At 46.4% G+C, this 26,748-nt stretch overlaps 1 protein-coding gene and 1 long non-coding RNA gene across 3 annotated transcripts in view; one reads left to right on the forward strand and one right to left on the reverse strand.

Annotated features, from left to right (window-relative positions):
• TBC1D2B (TBC1 domain family member 2B) overlaps positions 1-4,503 on the reverse strand; it is a 285,950-nt gene extending 281,447 nt beyond the window's left edge. Inside the window, exon 1 of one of the 2 annotated variants that reach the window (XM_078685205.1) lies at positions 3,927-4,503. In XM_078685205.1, coding sequence (XP_078541331.1) covers positions 3,927-4,265 — 339 coding nt within the window. In that variant the 5' untranslated portion in view covers positions 4,266-4,503. The remainder of the gene's footprint in view (positions 1-3,926) is intronic. The other variant, XM_078685204.1, reaches the window with a different exon arrangement.
• A 645-nt stretch (positions 4,504-5,148) lies between these two features.
• Positions 5,149-26,748, forward strand: part of LOC144826652 (uncharacterized) — a 152,287-nt gene continuing 130,687 nt past the window's right edge. The window contains exon 1 of the long non-coding RNA XR_013609871.1: positions 5,149-5,279. This is a non-coding gene — a long non-coding RNA (uncharacterized LOC144826652). The remainder of the gene's footprint in view (positions 5,280-26,748) is intronic.

Below are 26,748 nucleotides of genomic sequence, written 5' to 3' on the forward strand. Positions count from 1 at the left end.
TACACTGCCTGATTTCCACCAATACAGACTCTGAAAAGCAGAATTGTAGTGCCACATAAGACTTACTTCACAACAGTCACAAAATCCAGGTGACTATTTCTTCTCATCTTTTTAATTTAATATAATTAGTAGTAATAACTAGTTTAATTACTTTGCAAATGGAGGTATCAGGAACCAAACACTGGCAAGTCTGGCTACTAAAGGAACAGAGTTACGATAGGTTTGAAAAAGGGTGATGTACAGAGTAAAGTGGAGTTTGAGAAATGTACTATATAGCGCGAAGGGGACTTTGCAAGCCATGTAACGCTGTTCATAAAGACACTGTCAATTAATGTGTTTAAACTTTTCTCTATGCCCGAAATACAGCAGCAGAGAATCGAAGTCCTGTTACAATGAAACTTTCCCTGGCAGCATAACAAACAGCATCGTGACGTCACTTATAAAATAACACTTAAGAGTCAACACAGAATGTAGCAATCTCAGAATGATGAAGGAATGCATCAGCCCTGCCTGACTGCAATATGTGGCCTACAGATTGCACATACACCTCGTCAGAGAACGCCCAAACACAAAACTGCACTATCAACTCATGGATTGTACTAATAATAACTTGATTCATATCCACGCCTGCTGTTCTGGGCAGTGTAAATGGCAGGTGTCAACACATTTTAATGATACTCAACTGAATATCAACTTTAAAATCTGTGCCCATGAAAATAACTTGCTGCACAAGCTTACAATGCCATCTTAATTGAAGTGGGTCAGATACACCCTCAACTGGTGCCATGACTATCTCATGTCTGATAATCAACATCCATAAAAGTTCGGCTATAAGTGAAAAATTAATACTGCGGTATTATTGGCTCCAACTGTCCTTTTCGGGATGAATAGCGCTGACCTGGCCATTAAAAACTGATGGGATCTGCTGAAACTTTTTCCTTTTAAATCAATTAACCACCATCATTTTCGAAGGAAGCATTCAACAATCGTGTTAAAAAATAACCTGGTTTTAAAGCACTGTATCGATAAAATGAATCGCACCTAGCAGTTTCATATGGCCATTTGTCAACTGCTGTCGATGGGATTCCCGTGTACATCCTGCACTCTCTCTTCTCTCAATATGCATCAATAAAGACTGGGTTATAGAATCCAACAAATGCTTGTGCTGTAAATATTACGGATCCCATTTCTTAATATATTTTTCTGTGTGGGGTTGTGTCCCATTGTTTCACTGTGATGAGGCCTCCTCTGACTTTAGAAATGACATCCAGGTAAGTGAGAATCCCCCCCAAAAAATGCTGAAAATAACCGTATTTTGAAAACTATGGTCTTGATAATGTCCATATGAGAGAGCCATGTATATATATATATATATATATATATATATATATATATATATATATATATATATATATATATATATATATATATATATATATATATATATATATATGGTAAGCCTCTGTGAAATTTTCATTATGTTGCAGTAAGTGGAGTAATTTTGCTTTACGGTTTTGGGGCAAAATTACTGAAAATTATGTGACTGTATCACTTCCCATAATTCAGAGTAATTTGGAACAAAACTCCTACCGCAGGAGCACACGAAAAAAAAACGTAGCGAACGTAAGTGGCTGCTGTTGTGCCACAGTAGTGCAACGTAAAATGATGGGGGCCCTGCGTCACAGAGGCTGCAGGGGCCTGCATTACCCCCTTGCTATTTGTGTTCTGTTGCATTTAGCTCTATTTTTTAGCCCAAAATGCATCCTTGGGTCCATTTTTGACATGCATGCAGTAGAAAATAACGCTAAATGCTGGCTTACACTCCTAAAGAAATTCAACGTAACCTTTCTGTAATTACAATACATCAAATTACATTAGTTATGCCCACCCCTAAAAAAAGGGCTGTATGCAACTCTCATGCAATTACAGTCAATGAGCTCAACTGATGAAGCCCGATGGGTATGGGCCTACCTGATTCTATGAACACCGTGTTATATGTTTGATTACTGGTCAGTTATTGGTTAGGTGCTTCACAGCACATCCATAACATGTGCCCACTGATTGGTAACCACATCGTGAACATGACCTCAAAGTGGTGACTATGTTCACATCCTGTAAGTGAGCGTGTGAAAAGTTTGACTAAGGCCCTGTTGTGTGCAGAACAAGCAATACTACATTATTTAGAAGGGATACGTGCAGAGGCGTAGCTTGGGCAGTAAGCAGGGGCGGCTCTAGGCTCATGGCGGCCCTGGGCAGGGAGCGTAGGTAGGGGGACCCAGAAGAGGGGGTCTTGGCGGGGTGGAATGCGGAGGCCAGTGAAGAGGGGGGTCAGGGTGTTTGGAAGTGGCCACCAAATCCCTGCCAGGGGCCGCCACGCAAATCTGTATCCATCCTCAGAGGATCATTATATTAAGGATATATATTAGCTTGGTGGCCCCTGGGATTTGGTGGCCCTGTGCAGGTGCACAGCTTGCACATGCCTAAGGCCGCTCCTGCAGTAAGATTGGGGAGGGAGGGGTGTAAGCTTCATCACGCTTGATTATCTTGTTAAAATACATTATGCGAAACAGGGCCCAAGGGGGGCTTAAGAGGCAGTGGAAAGAGGAGTGCGGACTGTTAGGGGTAATTAAAAACAATAGTTTTCAAACAAACCAAGTTTTAAGAAAGAGACGGATGTGTGCGTTTTTGTCTACGTGTGCATGTAAAAATCCAGGGTGAAATCTGACAGACAATGCACAATACGGAACTGTTGGGTACAGCACCTGTACCCAACTATTTACAACATAATGCATTTTTAGGGGAGTTTAACACCCTCCCAGAAGCTACGCCACTGGATACATATACCCAACCGACACTCTGCTTTTTTCTAAACCTTGCCAGGTGGCCATGCCATCTCATCTTCAGCACACAGCATCAGGCACTCTCCTCCAATAGTGAACAACTCACCCAAAGCATCCCGCATCTTAGTAATTCCATACTCCACTCTTTGATTTAAGCACCTCCTTAACTTTCAGCACCCATCCCATGTACTATTCAAATTTTCTTGCGCTCACCCCTTACTTTTACCAGCAATCCCTCTGTACCACCCAATAATTCGCTTTCAGCACCACTTCCATTTTCAGTATCTCTCATTAACCTTCATGGCCCATCCTTTACATCTCACGGCCCATTCATTCACTTTAATCACCCAACCAATGCACCACCCAATCCTTACTACATTCATCCCTTACTTATCAGGGCTCTACCTTCACTTTCAGCAACCCACCCTTCTTTTTCAGCACCTCCTGTGCACTGTCGGCATCTCTCTTTAAGTTACAGCGTTCTCCCATCTTCAAATCTTTGATACCACCCAAGCTTTCCCCCTCCCAGTGCCTAATTTGTGCCGGTGCTTGCAAGTGCTCAGCACCGGCACTTAATTGCCAGCACCGGGACTTATGACTGCCTGCCACATGGTAGTGGTGTTTGCCAATTTAGGTATGAGCACAACAACTTATTATTTCCATTTCAATTTACAATTATTATTATTTGCCTCCAAAGTCATTCTTATAGCTTTGGGGGCCTGTAATAGTAAGAATGGTCCCACTTTTAAGAGTGTGATGACTAGTAGTGTGTTGGTGCTGTCATTGGCAGTGCTGCCAGGGTCAACGGATGGTGCAAGCTCCATTGTCCTCCTGTCGAGAGCCCCGGCACTATGTTTTTTTACAAATTATTTCCATTCCTGCCAGGGTGCCACCAAACCCTTTCATTTCAGCACCTCTCTTTTACTCACAGCGTTACTCCCTAACTTTCAAGATTCACCCACCACCTACCCACCCTTTGCACTGCAGCCCTGCTTCCACCCAACGCTTCCCATTTGGCATGTCCTAGTCACTTCCCTTAAACTTTTAGTGCCCCTGTTTTCACTCGGAGAGCTCCGCCCCCCTCACCTTCAGCACGCAGTCGCGCCCCTCGCTTCGAATGTGGAACAGGCCCTCCTCCTCCTCGGGGCTGAGGCCGAAGCTGGCGTCGGAGATGTCGATGCTGCCGAGCGCTGGGTCCTGCGGGCCCTTGTGGTAGGTGAGGCGGCAGCGTCGCGGGTGGAAGACGAACCAGCGGCTCCGGAAGCCTCGGAGGGGCCCCTTCCCACACAGTAGGGACAGGGGGCCGCACAGAGGGGTGGGCCCTGGCAGAGCTGGGGCTGCCTCCTCAGGGGCCACAGCAGCGGCCGCCTCACCCTCCTCAGCCACGGGCATCTCTGGCGGGCCACGGTCCTCTCTCCGCCACATGACTCTGGCGCCCCGGAGCTCCCTGGGAAATGAAGTCTTTTTCGCAGACTGCCGTCCCAGGACATCACGTGAGCTGTCACGCGGCCGAACTACCAGCCCCGTTAGGCGCCACTGCAAAGTTAGCTGGGAGCCAGATGTGCCCGTGCCCGACAGAACGGGGCCAGCGGAGGATAACTTTAGAGCCACGCCCCCGTCTGACAGGAATTGTGAAAGTGACGCCCACACCCCTTGCCAGATGTAACTTCTCTCTCGATTGACTCACGGCATCCTGATCCTTCCTCTGGGAAATGCACTAAATATACACATAGTCTGTGAAGGGATAGTTGTCTTTGGAGTGTCCCAACCTCTACCGTTCTCCTCTACAAACCACTCTCTAGAGAAGACACATAATGCTCTTTATCTCCTATCTTTCTGAAATACTCAGCTGCATATTTCCGACCCCATATATTTCATATTTAGCGCCCTCTTTTCACTATCTACTGCACATACTTCTTGTGCATCTCTTTCACTTCACCCCATACACATAATGCACTCACTCACCTGTAACCACTGCCTTTTCCTAAACTCTTGCTCTGTCAATATATTTTTTAAATAAGATGGTTTAATTGATTTCAATGCAAGCGAATACAATCGTTTTGAGGGGGTTGCTAGTTCTCCCTGCCCAAGAGTACTGATGTTCACATTATTCCCCCCATCATAAAATATTCAATTTCTAACATCATGTGCACAAATCAATTCCTGGCTTTTTTCCTCCCAACCCCCCGTCCCTCCCACCCCGATGGATCCATAGGGCATATCTTTAATTTGAGAAACGTTTAAACTTTGATAACAAAGCTTGGCAGTGCGCTCGGTATTTGATTCTTTGGTTCTTTCCACAGACAAGGAGTGAGAAGCGCAAGGAAAGAAAAAACAGCACTGATTATGCCGTTCGACAATATCCTGCTGCTGCCTGCTTCATGACTGACTCAGAATAGATTTATCACATTTTTACTTCCTGGCAGAGCTCTACTCAAGGTACTTTTCGAGAGCTTCTCTAACAGTGGTTCCCCTATAGTTTTGCGGTCTCCAGTAATCTCGTGAGACACCATGATAGTTTCTCCATGGTCATAAGTGACCTTAGGGGTGCAACCATTTGGTTGCTATCTGTCACCTTATTAAAGTCTCTCCACGCATGCAGCCACTGTTGCTCTTCGTATGTCCCCCCCCTAGTATCCTCGCCTACCTATTGGTGTATGTGTAAGCTTGTGGTATTGAATCTTCTAGCAAAATTGTGTATATGGCTGAGATAATCCGCATTGTGCCAGCGGCCACTCAGGTGTTTCTCCATAGGAGTCAGTTCCCTTGGGACTCCTTCCTTGAAAGTTGGACGGTGCGCGCAATGTCTATTTTGGGCATAAAGTAACCTTTCAGTTTTTCCCGCTCTGAATTCCTTCTTGCAGTCCTCAAAGGTTCGAGTGATTTCCTTATTAAAGAACTCACCCACCATGAGACAGTTCCCCACTCACCATGCCTCAAATGGACCCTGGGCGTAGGCTGGTGTAAAGGAGGGGTTAACATGTAGTGCCATGTGAGACTACGGATATGTGGTTAATGTTAGCTTTTTGCTAGCCTCGTCCCAAACCAAAAGAGTTGTGTTCGACACTGTGGTGTGCTTCTTGTTTGGATCTCCATGCCTATAAGTAGGGACCAGCTATCGTTCTGCTTGTCGATGTTTCGGCAGCTATATATCTCCTTCACACACTTTTGATTATTTTCACAATTACATATGTCGCACATGACCATTGCCTTGTGCGCTCTGCAGAGTGGCCAAGGAATGGATGAACATGTATTTGAAACTGGTTCATGACCACTGACAGGCAGTGTGAGAAATTTGCATTGCCTTCAGCCTCAACTCCACATCTCTCATTTGTGGCCCATTATAAATACCCACCTACAACCTGAACTCACACAGACAGAGACAACTTATTTCATAGTACGCACTATACACCAGTAATATGTTGCATTAAAAATATACAGAAATGCACCATTCTGAAAAAAAGCAAATACTCTTAGGCATTACAAGAGTAAGTAAATGTGTAATGTAAACATGAACAACATTGTTGTTCCGAGGCTGAGAGGGTGCTGTTTATTTCTGCTGGATGTGAGTGTCAACGGCGCTGGGGCAAAAGGGTGTGTGTGAGTGTGAGGAGGGGGAGCAGAACAGTGTTAGTGGATTTCACTATATGTCAAGTTAAACCTCCTCTGACAAAGAGCAGTATTAACCCTACAAATATTTTGTTGTTCCTCAATTGGATCTAGTCAATAAAATTATTATGCAACCTGTAGAGAACATTAGGCTTTAAAATCAATCATTATAGAACGAACATTGAATGGTTAGAAATTAGTCATTTGTATCAAGAAATAGCATCGAACTCAGATGAAAAATGCAAGAAATAATTAAAGAGAACAGCTAAAGCTCAGTTATAGTAAATAAAACATCAATCGGAGGTCAGAACAGTATATAAACTTTATTGTATAGTTAATAAAAACCATTACAAAAAGTAGAAAAAGGAACAGCCATTTAAAATGAATGATCAACGAGCATCCATGATTTAGATTTAGCAATATTAAAATACAAAATCACATGAAAGGAACGTCCAGTGCCAAGTAAATTCAATTATGTATTGTCCATTTACTTGTTGTGGAACAGTAAGTAAAAACTCTCTTCCGTTAACTACCCAAGAATAAACGGCAGGTGGAAGTCTTGCATGGCATTTAAAAATAGAGAAAACTAGATTTTATTTACTTTTCAAACTTGTGCGGCAATACCCCTTTTGTTCTCAAAGTTCATGACAAATTTAACTGATCTGCAGATCAATTCAAATTTAACTGATCTGCAGATCAATCAGAGGTCAGAAGAGTGTGGTGCTAAGATCAAGCGAAAGAATGAGCCCACCACCTCCAAGAAGGGGGTTATTTAATAATGCATTATACAATAGAAGCCATAGATTTAGTCCAAGGGTGTAATAGTCATTCGGCTTGAAACAATCACATTAAAAAACAATACAGTTTCTGAGCTCACATTTTCAACATTATCCAACTGATTCACATAATGTACTTCCCAACCTTGGTGCCCCTTTAGACACCTAAATTGTTAATACAAATATTGTTACTTAATAAACAAGGAGAAGGTCTCATAATGAAGTATCACACAGTGGTCCCAAAAGGTAAGGCCTTGCGTAAATTCACTTACAATGAATCATCGTGCTACAAAACGTAAAAGAAAGAAAGATCATTTTGTACCTGGGAAAGTGATACTCCCAATTTATAAAAAAGGGTCCCTTTTTATCGCCCACCAACTATAGACCAAACAGTCTGTTAGATATAACGCAAAAAGTCTTTGCAAGGATCCTATTGGACCGCTTGCAGCCTTGTTTGGAGGAACCGAAAATCTTGAGTCCCTTACAAGCAGGCTTTGAGGAAAAAACCTCCACTGTAGACCAAGTATTCAGGCTCCAACTCCTTTATTAGAAAACGGTGTATTTGGAAGGGGATAGTTTATTTCTGGTCTTTGTGGATCTCAAAAGTGCTTTTGACTTAGTGCCTAGAGAGGCACTTTGGGTGGTGTTAAGTGATCTTGGGATTCCCTGTTACCTCTTGAATATGACCAGTAGATTGCGTGAGGGTAATTTTGTACAAATCAGATACTGGAAACATGGGGAACTGACCCCTCCTATTCCAATGAACAGAGGGGTTAGGCAGGGTTGTGTGCTGGCCCCCACCCTGTTCTGACTTTATATCAACAGATTGGTTGGCAAATTGAGCGATTTGAAGGACGTACATGCCCTCAAGCTAGCACACAAACTAATTTGGGCACTGATGTTTGCCGATGATACCCTCCTGCTGTCCAAATCACCAATGGGTATCCAGAGAACCCTAGATGGCTTTGCCAAGGTCTGTGGAATCAGGGGGTTGGAGATCAATATACAGAAAACAAAATATATGACCTTCAACCTCATCCACACAACTCGTCTAAACCCACATATGAATAGCATTCAACTCGAGCGGTTATCGGTTTTCGAGTATCTAGGCCTCACCCTATCAGAAAAAATGGAATAGGGGCCCCATATGGATAAATCCAGTCTCAAGTTAACTTAGACAGTAGGCAGCATGGCTAAGCTCTACAGAAATTCCTCACACAAGCCAGTAGGACCTGTTTTAGAGATTTATAAAAACCAAACTAAGAAGCTCTGTCATGTATGGGGCGGAACTGTGGGGGCATTGTTCTCCGAAGAACATGATTAAAACCGAGAACCATTTTTTTATACAGTTGCTTGGTCTACCAGCGAGCTCCCCACTTGTCCCACTGCGCTTCGACCTAGGGGTAAGACCCATTACAGAGGAAATTGGTTGCAGGCCCCTTTTATTTTGGCGACGATTATACGTGACCCCCGAATTGACTGAATTTACGTCAGAGCTGCAAGAAATTATGGGTCTCCCAGGTATCAGCAAATTGGCTTGGTTTGCGCACAATAAAAAGGGCTTCCACAACCTAGGTAGAGATAGTCTCTGGAGCAATTCGGAGGTCGCCTGTAATGCAATAACATGTATACAATATATTAGTAGTTATAGGGAGGGCAAACTCGCCCAACATCTTGAAAATCCTGCCATTGTATCCCTTACTGCCAAATTATTGGACGTTAAGGCCACTTATAATCTGGAGTTATGCCTAGATGAAATACAACCAGCCCTTGCTAGGAAGCTCTATGTCCAGTTCAGGCATGGTACTCTCCTGCTGCATGCTTTTTCCAATAAATGGTCCACCAGCATCGACCTGGGATGTCCGGCAAACACTATGACAGAGGACACCTAACTCCATTTATTGTGTTTCTTCCCAGGATATAAAAAAATTAGACAAAGATGGTTGGTACAAGTGTGTAGGACACTGGGCACTAGACGCTATGAAGAAGCTTTTAGACTATTGAAGTATAATACTCATCTAACAAGTGTATTTGCTATTTCTCGTTTTTTATCCTCTACGTGGTGGACGCACACGTTCTTTTTAGAAAACAGTAATGGACCAAACGCCGATTGACATTCCTTTTTAACCGCCTATGTATACATTTTCATGATTCTTTATATCTTATAACCTGTTTTTATACTGTCTATTTATGTAATGTTCTTTTATGGTCCTCGACTGAAATAAAGACATTTTGGATTCCACATTACATCTCAAAACTTTGTGTACAAAGTTGCTTGTGCATGAATCATCTGTGTGCAGGGCGAGGCAGATCGGAAAGATGGCTACATGCTGAAAGATGTCTGCAAACAGCACTGGACATTATGATTGTGCACTTAATTATAAAAACCCATTTCAATCTTTAGAGACAGGTCACCCGTCCCACCTTCCCTGCCCCCTCAACCAGCTATGACACTAGTAGCGCCCTCTGGTTTCCTACAGCACTCCAATCTCTGTATCATTTCTTGTCCCAATGGCAGGCCTCGGGCCAACAATCATAACCTGCCACAAGGACCGTATTAAACCCCTCCCATGCTAGTGACGAACCCCAGCCGTCACGCTCCGCAGTGCTTGTGTGCGGATGACGGCTGGGGTTCGTCACGGCCCCGCCCTGTTCTTTTGTTTACGGCACAGGGGGGAAATCGCGGCCGCAGCGAAGGGGTTAAAGGCGAAGAAAAACAATGATACTGAAGAGCACAGACCCAGAGGATGCCCCAGCCACTGTTTGATAGACCTCAGACTTTCACCCTGTGTAGGATTAATCCATGTATAACAGATGTGTTATATAGTGTAAGTCTAATGTTTTCAACTCACTTCATGCTGCCAGGACATAATCCTGGTTATTTCAGTAGAAAATCACTATTTGTAATACATACAATCTATGCACACAAAAGAACAACTCAAGCTACTTTGCTTTTCTTGCTTTTATTTTATATTTCATATAAAACTTCAATGCAGCAGGACACATAGAGTAGAGCATAGCAAGTCGCTCTTTCAGGTGGGAGCCGGTCCTCTTATCATAGCAAGTGTAGAGCAGTTTAGGCAGCACCCATTTTGTTCAGCACTGTAAGAAATTGGGTTATTGGTTGAGGGGGGTGAACACCGTTCTCAAGCAACAACTACAATCCTTGTCAGGGTGAAGCACAAAAGTCACTAAATTAGCCAGTGCTTAATCCTCTGGTAGCTTGGCACCTAAACAGTTAGGCCTAACTCAGGGGCACTGTGTTAAATATTTATGCAGCTGATATAAAACATGTAAAAGGTCTATGAGAAGGTGAACATTACTAGGCGCAAAATGCACCACATATATATCATTGTCAATGGAGTAAGTGTGATGAGAAAGTTTTCTGCGAAACAGGCATAGACATTTATAAAGGCTTCTTTGAGACAGAGGCATAAATGTGCAAATTCACAGGTGAGAAAAATGTTTGGTGTTGCAAATGCTATCTATCATGACACTTCAAGTGCCGGTGTCTAATACGAAAGGAACAGGCAGGCACCCTTTGAATTATAACACTATTAACCTCCTCGATTACATTTTAACCTTAATGTCTGCTCATAATTTCAGCCTGGTGTTCGGTTGTGCAGGACACACAAGCCATGGTCAGTATTTCTTCTAGCTTGCAGGGCTTTTGTAAAGCTTTTGGAGGAAAGAAACAGGGTCACAGCCAGCGAGTCAAATTACCAGCTATAAACGTGCTCCATAAAGTATGTAGCAATACAGACAATTGTTTCTCCAGGCTTTTGAATAGTGGAACGAATTTTGTACCTTTCATAATCAACATTTTTCATAGGTAAAAAGCTCATTGCCATACTATCTTTGAGCTTGGAATAAGAGCCTTCTTCACCCTCCTAAAATTGAAAGTAGCATCTCTGGTGTAAGGACCAACACAGTACACATATTTTCGATGCTAACATAAATATGAAACTCATAATATGTCAGTTTATGAGTCCACAAAAAGGAGACTGATACTTCCGCCATCACCGAAGACGCCGGAAATTTTGTCGGGCAGACAGTCAGGCTGATACTGAGGAGCCTCAATATTATGGATTTGAATACTTGGCAGTAAAGATACTTGATGACTTGTTCAGCTGATACTTTCCCTACGTCTGTCCCGAACTTGATCACGGCGAAATTGTCATTAAGCACACCGCATCAGAGCGGATAGATGCTTTTATCCTTGATCTTCCATGTGACACCCTAACCGGGTTGGAATTATCACCGGTTAAGGGAGATTGATCCTCTTGCTTCCACTGGAAGTAAGCCCTGAAGAGTACGAGTGTATTATACTCAGACAAAACACGTGTCGGCTGGCGCTGTCTAGTACGAGTATTAAAGCAACGAGACCAACAGACGTCAAATGTTCTTGCTCCTTTTTGTGGACTCATAAACTGACATATTATATGTTGAATTGTATGTGTGTGCACAGGTGTTGTGTTCCAGTTACAGATGTTGTCCTGTACAACATCTCCTAAGGGGTTGTTAGGGTCACCCCTCTTCTTGTAGCACCACAATATTAGGTAATTCTCGAGCAAACCTGTCAGGTACACAGCTGAGCGCAATCACTCCCTCATACACATAACCCTTTCCATTGCCATCATAAATATGAAACTCCTTCACCCACTTTCATCATCACAGACAAAGATTACCTGTATCCGAGTGACCAATTGGCAGAGGGGCGTGCAGAGACAGTAACTGACCGATGCTTGTACAGGCTGGGCAGGTGGGGCCCCTCTGCCACGTACCTTCGCTTCTACTGCTGTAGCTCTGGCATTGCTGCCATGTGAACTGATCTCCTACACTAGAAGGATCATGTAGCCTGGTAAGCCACCATTAATGCCAAGTATTACTGGTTTCAGTACACTTAACAGCAGTAAAGAACAGCGATCCTATGGCTACACTGACACATGCATTCCTATTATAACCACAAATCTTTGCACATGAATTTAGAATGTAATGTATGACCGTGCATGGTTCACAATACAATAGATCATGTCTAAACATGACAACCAATGCCATGCATGCTCGGTGAATAAATGTTGCTGTGTCCTGTCACACGCTGATTGCATCTATATCCCATTGCTTACAATCCTCCTGTAATATGTCTTTTGTGAATTAACCTACCATTGTCTCATGTCACAGGCAATTGTGCCTCATCCTGCCCCTGTTGCCGTAGTAAGTGTCAGCCAGATACAACATTGTAGTTGTTCAGTTCGTATGGTAGACTGACATGTTAACACCCAAATACTGATGGGTCTTTTGAAGTCTATGACTGTTCCATTACACAGCTGAAGTAACCCAACGTCTACACATGGGGACTCTATAGACTACAATTCGCCCATCTCAGGGGGCATCCTGTAAGGACCTCGGTCAACCACTGCAGCCTTATAGCCCGCTGCCAAGAGCTATACCAGTTGTTAAAAGACCTGAACCCAAGTTATAGGCCTGAGTCGTAGATGAGGGCCTATAACAAGGGAGAAGGCTTTAAACACTTGGTATAGATCAGGTAGAAGGGATATAAGGCTTGTAGAATATTTCATCCACTAAGGGTTTAATGTTCTAAATAAAAAGTTAAAAACATAATGACACACATTGTAATGTTGGAGCAGAAGGCTTATACCAGCCATTATAAGCCCGGAGCTACTTCATTGTCTTTAATGGAGCTCTCAATATTCTAATGTTGTAATATAGCCTTATAGCCCGTAGTAGCAGGCTATACCGGCTAGTAAAGGCCAGCTGCAGCGTTAAACAAGGCAGCGGGACTTTAACCCCTATCGCGCAACTGCGTTTTCCCGCTGTGCGCGGGAATTTTAAAAATGGCTTGTTTATGACAAAGCCAGCTCGTCATCCGCGTAGCGCAGGTAACGCCCATGACGAGCTGGCTTTGTCATTAGCGCCGAAGGGGTTAATAGCTGGTATAGCCCTGCTACGAATGGCTTTAAGGCTATTAGAACATTCTGCCACTAGAGGGCAGAATGTTCCAACAAATTGAACAAAGGCTTCAGGGAGCGCAAGGGGATTGTAATCCCCTCAGGCTCCCTGAAGCCTTTGTTCACAGCCACAAAGAAGCATTGGAATGTTGGAGCACCGGGCTTATACCAGCCATTATAAGCCCGGAACTACTCCATTGTTTTTAATGGAGCTTCCAGCGTTCCAATGTTCTAATATAGCCTTATAGCAGGCTATACCGGCTATTAAAGGCCAGCGGCAACGTTGGCGAGGGCCTTTTATAAGGGAGCAGAACTTTAATAGTCGGTATAGCCCAACTACGAAGGGCTATAAGGCTATTAGAACATTCTGCCACTAGAGGGCAGAATGTTCTAACAAATTGAACAAAGGCTTCAGGGAGCGCAAGGGGATTGTAATCCCCTCAGGCTCCCTGAAGCCTTTGTGCACAGCCACAAAGAAGCATTGGAATGTTGGGGCTCCGGGCTTATACCAGCCATTATAAGCCCGGAGCTACTCCATTGTTTTCAATGGAGCTTCCAGCGTTCCAATGTTCTAATATAGCCTTATAGCGGGCTATACCGGCTATTAAAGGCCAGCTGCAGCGTTAAAGGCCCAAGCCGAAGGCGAGGGCCTTTTATAAGGGAGCAGGACTTTAATAGTCGGTATAGCCCAACTACGAAGGGCTATAAGGCTATTAGAACATTCTGCCACCAGAGGGCAGAATGTTCTAACAAATAAAACAAAGGCTATAGGGAGTGCGAGGGGGTTGAAATCCCCTCAGGCTCCCTGAAGCCTTTGTTCATAGCCACAGCTGTGAACAAAGAAACATTGGAATGGTGGAGCTCCGGGCTTATACCAGCCATTATAAGCCCGGAGCTACTCCATTGTTTTCAATGGAGCTTCCAACATTCCAATGTTCTAATACAATATAGACGCATCTGCATCTCAGTCAACCCTTTGTTATGTTATGTTATTTGTTCTTCTATAGCGCTCGAATCACCCGGGAGCACCTCGGAGCTTGGCTAGAACTGTTCCCGTGATTGAAAGTGGACCAAATGAATTAAAAAAGAAAGGCTTTTAGCTGTTTCCTAAATGTGCCATAATTTTCAATTTTACGAAGGGGATCTGGTAACTCATTCCAGTATCTTGGCGCTAGATACGAGAAAGCTTTACCTCCAGAGCGACATAGCCATATACGTGGAACTTGTAGGAGACCACGCGACCCAGACCTCAGGTTCCGGTTAAGTACATGTTTGCCATCCATACCACTTATATGCACAACGTTGCTGTGATCCATGTGTAAGGAATGTACTAAATCCTCCTTTGTCATTTTGAGTGTTGACAGAAGTCATGAGACTTATGGTTGTCCATAGTGACACTGACATCACTCTCATTTTAATTTTTTCCCGCTGCTGCATGAAAATTCTATGTCCAGAACCACCTGCGAGCAGCTTTGGTCAGTAGCTATTGTCACTTTTCTCTAATGTCACAGCACATGCTAACAAGCATTGGCATAGCCATAAGTCTTGCCTTTAGGACCTTATAAGTGTTTAGCCATGCAACAGTAGATGTTGTTGCACCAATGATATTGTGCTGCATAACTAAATACTTATACGGTCCCAAGAGCGAGACCTATTGGCTATGCTGCATGAGGATCTCTCTCCCTCAGTGGTTAATTTGTAAAAAAATGAATGCTGGGGCTCTCGTCAAGAGGCAACTCGCACCATCAGCCCATTTCTCCTGTTAGCGCTGTCCACAACAGAACCAACGTCTAACCATGAAAGTTGGGAAAGGATATGGCGTAATGGCCAGAGTTGGCTTCAGAGTTGGGGACCCAGGTTGGAGTCTTTACATCTACTCAACATCCCGTGATTCTGGACCAATCACTTAATCGCTCCTGTAAATGAATGTGTCCTTAACACTCATGAAAAGTGCAGGTGCTGAGCATGTGAAACCACCGGCTCAAATTAAGCACTGCTCTCGACTGTTGAAAGTGTAGCGGGATCAGGTTGCAGCTTGCAGAGTGACTCAGCTAACGGCTTTGAAGCCACTGCTCCATATTTCACGTGGATGCGCTGTCCCTGGGGCAGCACGAGTTTGTGGCTTTCCTGAGGGCAGCACATTCATCATAATAGGGTGCACTGTCTCTGTTTGCACTTCCAAAATCGGTTTTATCCACACTATGTGTGGGAGGGCATACTCAGACGTGAGTCCCTTGCTCATTGCACCATCAGGATTCAAGCAAGCCGGGCCGAAGAAGGCTGTGATGCCAGAAACCGGTCCCCGGAAGCTTGTTTCCTTCCCAGTATAAGAATTGGCTTGGTAGGTTGGTTTGCCCTGTTCCCATCATGCACTGGGACAGGAACAGACTAATTTGCATATAGCCAGGTTCTGAGCTGGGATGGTGCAGTGAGCTAAAAAACGGTGATGGATTAAAACCATGATCTCTTGACTTGGTAAGAGTATTCTGCATCATTCAGAAACTCTGTCCATCACCACCCCCCTTTTCCAAAATCGGTTTTATCCACACTATGTGTGGGAGGGCATACTCCGACGTGAGTCCCTTGCTCATTGCACCATCAGGATTCAAGCAAGCCGGGCCGAAGAAGGCTGTGATGCCAGAAACCGGTCCCCGGAAGCTTGTTTCCTTCCCAGTATAAGAATTGGCTTGGTAGTTTGGTTTGCCCTGTTCCCATCATGCACTGGGACAGTAACAGACTAATTTGCATATAGCCAGACTCTGAGCTGGGATGGTGCAGTGAGCTAAAAAACGGTGATGGATTAAAACCATGATCTCTTGACTTGGTAAGAGTATTCTGCATCATTCAGAATCTCTGTCCATCACCACCCCCCTTTTCCAAAATCGGTTTTACCCGTGGGAGGGCATACTCAGACGTGAGTCCCTTGCTCATTGCACCATCAGGATTCAAGCAAGCCGGGCCGAAGAAGGCTGTGATGCCAGAAACCGGTCCCCGGAAGCTTGTTTCCTTCCCAGTATAAGAATTGGCTTGGTAGTTTGCTTTGCCCTGTTCGCATCATGCACTGGGACAGGAACAGACTAATTTGCATATAGCCAGGTTCTGAGCTGGGATGGTGCAGTGAGCTAAAAAACGGTGATGGATTAAAACCATGATCTCTTGACTTGGTAAGAGTATTCTGCATCATTCAGAAACTCTGTCCATCACCACCCCCCTTTTCCAAAATCGGTTTTATCCACACTATGTGTGGGAGGGCATACTCAGACGTGAGTCCCTTGCTCATTGCACCATCAGGATTCAAGCGAGCCGGCCGAAGAAGGCTGTGATGCCAGAAACCGGTCCCCGGAAGCTTGTTTCCTTCCCAGTATAAGAATTGGCTTGGTAGTTTGGTTTGCCCTGTTCCCGTCATGCACTGGGACAGGAACAGACTAATTTGCATATAGCCAGGTTCTGAGCTGGGATGGTGCAGTGAGCTAAAAAACGGTGATGGATTAAAACCATGATCTCTTGACTTGGTAAGAGTATTCTGCATCATTCAGAAACTCTGTCCATCACCACCCCCCTTTTCCAAAATCTGTTTGCACTTGGCACACGTTTGTATGCCCTGGCTCAAACAGGGAAAGTGCGCCCTTATGCTAAAACGGACCCAGGGTTGCTTTTGACGCCCAGCCCTGACCCCTGTCAGTAATCCCCAAGGGCCCAAAGGCAGACATGTCAGTTTTATTGGAAAGATTTTCTGTTTCCTTCTAGTTCCTCTCTTCTCTGTTCCGAAATCTCATTTGAAGACACAAGTGCTACATTTCACACGTCTGCTGACACGTGTTGTGTCCTTTTTGTTGATGTATCATTAAAGGCTTCCTTCTCCTTCATCCTCTGTGATTTCCGCCCGGCACTGGCCTTGTGAGTCTGCCCTTCTTGGCTATTTATAGTGTGACTTTCACCTCCAAGCCAGGGGCGCCCCCACGCACTGCCTTCCTTATCACAACTTGAGGTCGGCCGGACGGAAGTCTCAGATCTTCTTCCAAGTCTTGGTGCCAGCCACGCTTCTTCGGGATGGAAGCAAAATATTACACCATGGCACCTCCCTGGCGCCCAGGAACGCTGCAGGCTACGTACACCGCAGTGTCTTCAAGCCACACCGCATGAGGCAGAGAACACACGTATTCATTTCTTATTACAGCGCAGTGTACTTATCTGCAGCTCAACTCAAATAGGGTGACCCGGATTTTGTCAATTCAGAATGGTAAGGTGGCAGTTTGATGAGGCATGTTTCATGTGTAGTGCTTCGTGCTGCACTTATGCCGTTTCCAGGCGCTGTAATTAACAGGTGATACTAGTGCCTAGTTTAATGATACTCAGTTTACCAACCTCGGAACGACAGACTGCTCGGTTGGCCTCATTTTTTAGCATGACTCGCATATCAATTCACGTCCGCAGCAATTGTCTGTTACAATTCTACACTGGCAGCAGAGCATTAAACGGTGTAATAGACCAGCCCTAACAAAAAGCGCATCGTCTTTGATCTGTGATGTTATGGGGGCCTTGGGGGGGAGAGGGAGGAGGGGAGGGTAGCACTGACGGCAGTGTGCAGCCCCTACTCCCATAAATCACTTTGTTGTTCCCATTGCAAGAGCAGGACAATTGCTTGCATTCGCATATGTTTGCAAAACCAGCCACACAAAGCACACCTGGAGGCTGTAATGTCCCAATTCATTGTAAAATGCTTCACCATCCACGTTGCTGGCCTTGCTTCCAGGGGCCCTGCCAAGGCTAATGTCTGGGGCATGTGAACGGCCGATATTGTACATGCTACTCAGAGTACCGGACTTTCCTGACACTACACCCTCCCCCCCTTGCCATTCCTGCTGCAGCCCCACCCCACTCAACACCTTTGCCCCCTCCACTCTCTGTGCCTTCTGTTCCAAAACTTGAAGAAGATCGGGAACGACCAGGCCAACGTCATCATGGTGGCACCGGATTGGGCAAGGAGCGTATGGTACCTGGTACTCCTGGGCATAAGTATCTGTCCTTCGATCTTTTGTCACAGTGGCAAGGTAGGGTCCTGCACCTTGGCAACTGCAAGCGTCGACTCCATGCCCAGAGATCAAGAGGCGACAGCTGAGTGCATTTGACTTCCCTTCTGAAGTTGTAGACGTCATACAGTATGCGCCTGCCATTGGGACAAGTTTATGCTGTGGTGTGGTACTCTGCAGATTGACACACTGCAAGCAAATTATCTGAAGACTTTCTATTTATGTTGTCCATATCCCAGCAAAGACTTGCTTTGTGCACAGTTAACGGTTATTTATCTTCCCTTTCTGCTTTCTTGTGGTTGCCGGACAGGCTTTCTTTATTTAAGTCACTTGTTGTACTTCGTTATTTTAAAGATTTGCACCATGTGTTCCCACCTGTTATCATGCTTCACTGGGACCTGAATCTAGTCCTCGCATTCCTGATTTCTACTACTTGTGAGCTATTACATAGCTGTCCATTGCAGCTCCTCACTCTTACAACAGTATTCTTATTTTGTGTAACAGCTGCACAGCGTGTGAGTGAGCTACAAGCTCTCTCTGTCAACTCTCCGTACACCACATTGTGTCCAGACAAGCTTGTGTTAAGGATGCAAGCTTCTTTTCTGCCAAATGTGGTCACTCCTTTTCATGTTGGCCGAAGATTACCCTCCTGCATTCTTCATCCAGCCTCACTCTCCTAAGGAGGAAGAGAGACTACATTAGCTTGATCTTAAATGAGCCCGAAGTTAATCATACCAGAGAACATCTTCTGGACAATGAGCTCTTTGTTGGATTTGCTGGGGTGAAGAGGGGCAAGGGTGTACGTACAGAAAAAATATCAGATCCCACTGGATTTTGTTCTGAATTAAAATGTGTTATACATTGGCTAATAAGCAGCTCCCAGAGGGCTTGTACGCTTACTCCACCAGAGACAAGACTGCTACCACTACATTGGCATGTGGAGTGCCTGTGCTGGACATTTGCCTGGTGGCTATGTGGGTGTCATTTCATACGTTTATGAGTCTATTGCCTAGATGACCAGGTTCATAGAAACAAACACTTAGCCTGCTCGGTCCTGCAGGATATTTTGTTTTGAGCCAGTTTATAGACCCACTGTTTGGGCAGTGCTGCTTTGGTATCTATTCAGAAGGTGAGAAATCTGCGGTATTAATCAGATTAACCAGATATTTACCTTTGGTAACGCTCGGTTTCGTGGATAATGTATGTAACCGCAGATTCCTCACCGACCAACCCACATGCCCGTTCTGTGAACTGTACTCTTTTCCCATTTGAAAAGGTCCCAAGTCTAGAGATCTGCACACTGGTCAACACAATCTGCTGCTGTGCTCTGTGTCAGCCCATAAAGCAGCTGTGGTCAGCACCCATTGATTGGGCTTATATGGGGCTCCGCAAGTCACTTTCGGAGTGGAACAACATCAATGCAAAGTCGCACTATGCCATCTACTTGCATGCAGACATATTGCTGAAAGGTTTCTGGATCCAAACTTTGAGACTATTCACAAGGTGAGGAATGTGTAGTTGGAGTATCCCCCAGAAATAGCCTTACCAAAGGTAATTAACTTGTTCTTCAGATCAATATCAGATGTTAAAAGTGAAGTAGTCTTTCGCCATCTGTGTTCTTCATAAGCATTACTTTAATTGGGTGACTGAAAAGCAAGACACTTGTTTGCTAACGTTCCTTGTTTTCTGCAGTTCAGTTGGTTCTCTCATTCGGTTTCTCCATACAGGCCGAGTTCGAAACAAACCCGAGGTGGATGAGTCTGCTGCAGATGCTGTACTTTCTTTAAATATAATCTCTGCAAGGTATCTCAAGACTTCTCATAATTCTAATAGGTTAGTATGGTTGCATTCTTGATGATTGGGCTCCAACACTTCTCTTTTGTCACTAAATGTCCCTTCTTCCAGTGCTTGGCCTTTCAATGTCATTTTTAGGTCTCGGCCTAGAGACGCGCGAAGCGCGTTCTCGGCAGAGATATATTGCAATCGTTTCAGTCTCCAAAGCCGACAAAAGGAGACAAGAGCTGGGCACGCGCCCAGCATTCTCAATGGGAGAGGTGCGACAAGTGCTGGCCACGCGCGGATTCAGTCGCGCGCACGCTCACGGCGCCAGCGTCCCCGCCGCGCGCCGATCACTGCTCTCTTCCTGGCCGGCATCGAGAAGTTTTGCAACGCAGTGAAGGCACTGAGAGGTAGGTGCTTGTTCAGAATGTTATGTCCTCTAATTGCATGGACTTGCGGGAGTGTTTGCAGTGTAAAGTACCGGAATGGCGGGAGCAAAGAATGATGTCAGATGTGCTTTGAAGGATTCTGCTAATGTACACAGAACATTCAGTACAGTCTGCTCTCTGAGCGTGCACGTTACTGATCACCTATTCTTTATTGGACACCAGGGCGCGCCATGTGTTTTTTTTAATTCAACCCACCAAGATAAACGTGTCTATTCTCTTCTAGCAAAGAATGTTAACCGTGACCAGTGTAAAATTAATCAGTAGCCTTGCCTGCTTTCAGAGTAGTGAGTAGTGAGTGCAGAGTGGTGAGTGGTGAGTGCAGAGTGGTGAGTGCAGAGTGGTGAGTGCAGAGTGGTGAGTGCAGAGTAGTGAGTGGTGAGTGCAGAGTGGTGAGTGGTGAGTGCAGAGTGGTGAGTGCAGAGTGGTGAGTGCAGAGTGGTGAGTGCAGAGTGGTGAGTGCAGAGTGGTGAGTGCAGAGTGGTGAGTGCAGAGTAGTGAGTAGTGAGTGCAGAGTGGTGAGTGCAGAGTGGTGAGTGCAGAGTGGTGAGTGCAGAGTGGTGAGTGCAGAGTAGTGAGTAGTGAGTGCAGAGTAGTGAGTGCAGAGTAGTGAGTGGTGAGTGCAGAGTGGTGAGTGCAGAGTGGTGAGTGCAGAGTAGTGAGTGCAGAGTAGTGAGTAGTGAGTGCAGAGTAGTGAGTAGTGAGTGCAGAGTAGTGAGTGCAGAGTAGTGAGTGGTGAGTGCAGAGTGGTGAGTGCAGAGTAGTGAGTGCAGAGTAGTGAGTGCAGAGTGGTGAGTGCAGAGTGGTGAGTGCAGAGTGGTGAGTGCAGAGTGGTGAGTGCAGAGTAGTGGGTGCAGAGTAGTGAGTGCAGAGTGGTGAGTGCAGAGTAGTGAGTGGTGAGTGCAGAGTGGTGAGTGCAGAGTGGTGAGTGCAGAGTAGTGAGTGCAGAGTAGTGAGTAGTGAGTGCAGAGTAGTGAGTAGTGAGTGCAGAGTAGTGAGTGCAGAGTAGTGAGTGGTGAGTGCAGAGTGGTGAGTGCAGAGTTGTGAGTGCAGAGTAGTGAGTAGTGAGTGCAGAGTAGTGAGTAGTGAGTGCAGAGTAGTGAGTGCAGAGTAGTGAGTGGTGAGTGCAGAGTGGTGAGTGCAGAGTAGTGAGTGCAGTGCAGAGTAGTGAGTGCAGAGTGGTGAGTGCAGAGTGGTGAGTGCAGAGTGGTGAGTGCAGAGTGGTGAGTGCAGTGTAGTGAGTGCAGAGTAGTGAGTACTGAGTAGTGAGTGCAGAGTAGTGAGTGCAGAGTAGTGAGTGCAGAGTAGTGAGTGCAGAGTAGTGAGTGCAGAGTAGTGAGTAGTGAGTGCAGAGTAGTGAGGATTGAGTGCAGAGTAGTGAGTGCAGAGTAGTGAGTGGTGAGTGCAGAGTGGTGAGTGCAGAGTAGTGAGTGCAGAGTAGTGAGTGCAGAGTAGTGAGTGCAGAGTGGTGAGTGCAGAGTAGTGAGTGCAGTGTAGTGAGTGCAGAGTAGTGAGTACTGAGTAGTGAGTAGTGAGTGCAGAGTAGTGAGTAGTGAGTGCAGAGTAGTGAGTGCAGAGTAGTGAGTGCAGAGTAGTGAGTGCAGAGTAGTGAGTACAGAGTATTGAGTAGTGAGTGCAGAGTAGTGAGTAGTGAGTAGTGAGTGCAGAGTAGTGAATGGCACTAGAACTACAGGACGAGCCCAAGGGCTCTCTGAGGGTTCAATGACTCCCAATTCCAACATCTTTTGTACTTCTTTCTTTATACAGTCCCTGATGTGGTCAGGTTGCCTGTAGATTTTACTCTTGACAGGCAGACTGTCACCAGTGTCCACCTCATGGGTGCACCAGTTTGTCTGACTGGGTGTCAGTGAGAACATTTGTCTAAAGGATTGAAGAACCTGTTTGCAATCCTTTTGTTGATGCTCAGAGAGGCTGTCAGACAAGACCACACCATCAACTGACCCATCATCAGGGTTCTGAGTGAGCAGGTCTGGGAGAGGGTCACTCTCTTCCTCCTGTCCCTCATCTGTGGCCATGAGCAAGCCCATGTCCTCCCTGTCGACAAATGCCTTGAGCCTGTTAACATGAAGCACCCTGTGGGGGCTCGTGGGAGTTCCAAGGTCCACCAGGTAGGTGACCTCTCCCTTTTGCTCAATGATGGTATGGGGTCCAGACCATTTGTCTTGGAGAGCTGCTGGGGCCACTGGCTCCAGCACCCACACCTGTCCTGGGTGATAAACAGTCAGGACAGCCTATTGGTCATGCCAAGCTTTTTGAAGTTCTTGGCTGGCCTCAAGGTTTTTGGATGCCTTCTCCATGTACTCTGCCATCCTGGAGCGGAGACCAAGTACATAGTTCACTATGTCAAGTTTAGGCTTTTTGAGAGGTAACTCCCATCCTTCCTTCACAAGACATAGGGGTCCTCTTACAGGATGCCCAAACAGAAGCTCAAAAGGGCTGTAGCCAACCCCCTTCTGTGGGACCTCTCTGTAAGCAAACAGGAGGCAGGGTAAAAGGATGTCCCATCTTCGCCTAAGCTTTTCAGGTAACCCTTTTATCTTCCCTTTTAGGGTCTTGTTGAATCTCTCCACAAGCCCATTGCACTGTGGGTGATAGGGTGTGGTAAATTTGTAATTTACACCACACTCCTTCCACATTGCAGTCAAGTATCCTGACATGAAGTTTGCACCTTGTCAGAGACAACCTCCTTAGGAAACCCCACTCTGGAGAAAACTCCAAGCAGGGCCCTGGCCTCAACAGGAGCTGTAGTGGTCCTAAGGGGAATAGCTTCTGGATACCTGGTGGCATGATCCACTACCACCAGTATAAATCTGTGCCCAGATGCTGTTGGGGGATTGTGAGAAGTTGGCCTGATGTGCAGTGCTCACTATTCTAGTGATCACTATATATCAGTCCAAACAACCCTTATTGATGATTGGTTGTAAGTCAACCTTATAGACCAGCTATCCTAGTAGCATGGATACGAGCAGTCTAAGGCTAAGACTCTAGAGGGCGTGTTAAGCCAGCTGTTTTACCATCACATTACCCCTTGAACACCCAGTGAAAGGACACCACACAAGTGTTATGAAAATAAACAGTGTATTTATTAGAATCACAACAACCCTGTACTCTTTATGAGGACAGGGTGCTAGGCACACAACAAAACTCTTGCGAAAATACTTAAGTTAGCACGGTATACACAAATGCCCGAGGGGCACGAAAAACCATATACTTTAAAAGTGGAATGCGAAATTACTAGCAGGTAAGTACAGTACTAATAGGCTTTGGAATCGCTAGGACTTGACTAGGGAATCGTTAGATTACTTCTAGGAGGCCTAGGGGACTCGGGTGCAGAGTGTGCACTCTCACGCGGGATGCGGGACAAAGTCTATGGTAGCTAGTAACGCTAAAGTTAGTGTTCACGGGCGAACCCGACCTGGTAGGGAGAAAACGACAGTGGATCCTGACCCTTGGATAGTGAGGCTATGCTGGGGCACCGAAATGCTGAAGTTACCTAGCCCAGGGGCTGCAGCTGCATATGTCTCAAAAGACGTCGGGAATCCTCGTTGCCGGACCAGGAGCCTGGAAGAAAGATGCTGGCAGGCGACCAGTGAAGATAGTTCGAGTTGATCCAAGCCTGGATCTGGAAGATGGATGACACCTGAAAGCAGAGGGGACCAAGTTCGTGACTACTAGCCAGTAGTCAGTGGGCACCAGGAGGGCACCGGATGGTAGTCACCTCGACTAGGTGAGTGGGCGACGCTGGCTCTGCAGATCTCACGGATCAGGAGGCGTTGTCGGCGACCAGGATGGAGAGGCGAGCTGTCCCACGATGGATGAAGCTGTCGGCGTCGAAGTTACCCAGGATTGGGCAACAAGCCTTGGCTAATTCAAGCCCACGCGGTGGACTCAAAATGGCGTCTTGAGTGGACCAGGAGGGTCCGGGGTGCTCCTCTTCTGGAAGGGAGCAAGAGCCAGTCTGGAGCAACCAGACTAGCAGCAGTGATGTCGTCGGGCGTCGTTCAGAAGGCCACAAGCCAGCGGGCTAGTAGCCAAACAACGCGGTGAGCAGCAAAAAGCAGAAGGGCCCCACGCCGATCGTGGAGATGCTGGGGGGCTGCTCTTCGGTGCTGGAGCTGCTCAGGGTCGGGGCTTCTCGGACCCCAAAGCACTCACCAAGAAATTACTCGGCGGGCTTGCTGTGCAGAAGTCGTGCAGTCTTGGCAATAGTCGGTCCCTTGAGGTCTCGTCGTACTCACGGTTCTCAGCTTGGCTGTAGAGGTGAGTAGAGGTCGGAGGTGCCAGGGAAGCCGGGTCTTGTCGAGCTGGGCAGTCGGATTCCGGAGGAAGGACTTACAGCAGACCGCAGTGTTCTTGCGATGGTGCCTGCGGATGCAGGGTGACTACTCCTTAGTCACAAGGGAGAATCTTGAAGAAGGAAATCTTGAAGTCCTTTCGCAGAAAGTCGTGTCTTGATTCCAAAGATGATCTGATTTGGAAGGGGGCCTGCTCCTACCTTTATCTGGGAAAAGGGGGCTGGCACGCGACTAAGTCCTGCCCTATGGGTGGGACCAGGAGGGGGGTGGTTACACCCACTTCCTTGGCGGGCTTTTCCCCAGCTCAGGGTCTGGAGTGTCCCTGGAACTGGTTCAAGCCGGCCTATGCATAGTGAGCAACGGGGTGCCACTTGCAGTCACCTTCCTCTGAAGCCCTGCCTACCTAGGATACACAAAATCCTGTCTGGGACGGTGCTGGCACCGCCCCTGGCAGGAAACCCTTTGTCCTTATCTCCTGCTCTGGGAGGACTCCCAGCAGCAGGAGGGCAGACTTGTGTCTCGGTGGCAGCATCCATTTTGTGGAGCTGAGGCTCTGTTCGACTTTAACCGGGGTTAGGGGTTACATACATGTCGTGTCCCTCTAGAAGGGTGGAATGCTAACCCCGTCGCCAGAATTGGCGAGGGGGTTAGTATTCCAATTCGTATGACACCTTACTCGACATGTTTTGATAAAGCGATACCAGAGTTGGCATATAACCGCGAGGATTATAATGCACTTAAGAGTATATGGTATGCGATATCATGGAAACGGCTAAGGGATAGATCCCGAAAGCCGCAGACAGGCTCAGCTCATGCCAGAGCACCATCTCACACGATTCCAAGCACTCTGCCTTCAGGATTGTTAAGGCCTGCCATAGGAGTGACTGATAGGAGATCTGTGTGTCCATTTTAGGGTTAGATATAGGTATACTATATCTAAAGCAAAGGGTGAGTACACCACCTTGCCCCAGCTGTCAAGCAGCCAGTTGTGTCAGTTTTGGATGGCCAGCCAGGGGTGGCATAATACATGCTGCAGCCCCTGGTAGGCCCTGGGTACACCTATGCCCTGGGTACCTAAGGTACACTGTACAGGGACTGATAAGGTGACTCAGTATCCAATGGGATATGTACCTAGGGTACATGGAATCCGTTTTAAGAGAGAGAGCAGTGGGCCTGAGGTCCTGAATAGCAGGGCCTCAGGTCAACTAAGTCAGAAAACCAGCAAAACACCAGGCAAAAAGTTGGGGGCAACCATAGTCAGGGATCTACCTTCCTACATAACCCCCCCCCCAAACGAAAGGAGATAAGGCTAGCCTTGCCAGGTAAGCCTATATTGCCTGAGTGGCCATATAAGGAAGTACCAGCACTGGTATGGTTACCCCCTATCTCATGGTCCACTAAGCAATCCCTCACCCTAAGGGTGTCTGAGGGTCTCCACCATAGGGAATCTCTACCTGTGGTGTGTTTTGGCAAAGTACAAGGCTGGTGCTGAAATGGAGTACTGAAGTGAGGCTCCACTAATTTTGGGCTCAGCTTCCTCCAATCATTTTCCACCTTAGAGGCCTTTCTTTCCAAGACTGAGTTGTTTTGGGCTCTCAGGGTCAACCTCTGGCTACCTACAGCTGGAGGTTGGGTCCCTCTGTTTGGCTTACTGGAGGGACAGGTCAGGTCTGGGGCCCTCAGGTCCCAAGTTTGGCTGTGCCCAACAGTGTCCATCTGTGGGAGGTCCCTAACTAATTTTAAGGGGGATCCCTCAGGAGTATGTTTTATTTTCACTTGGCTAGGACTACTAGCTTCAGTGCCCTTAATCTGCTGATTGGGGAATTCTTTTGGACAGGGGGCCCTTTGGGGTCCAACACTGGCCTCCCTGACCTCTACAGCCCTGGGCTGACTGAGGCAGGGTAGAGAGGGGCAGGTTACCTGCTCCAGACTGGGTCCCACCTTGGAAGGGTCCACTGACATCAGGGGTTCTGCCAGGCTATG

The sequence above is a fragment of the Lissotriton helveticus genome, chromosome 3_2 (genome assembly GCF_964261635.1).
Source record: "Lissotriton helveticus chromosome 3_2, aLisHel1.1, whole genome shotgun sequence".
NCBI classification, from domain to species: Eukaryota; Metazoa; Chordata; class Amphibia; order Caudata; family Salamandridae; genus Lissotriton; species Lissotriton helveticus.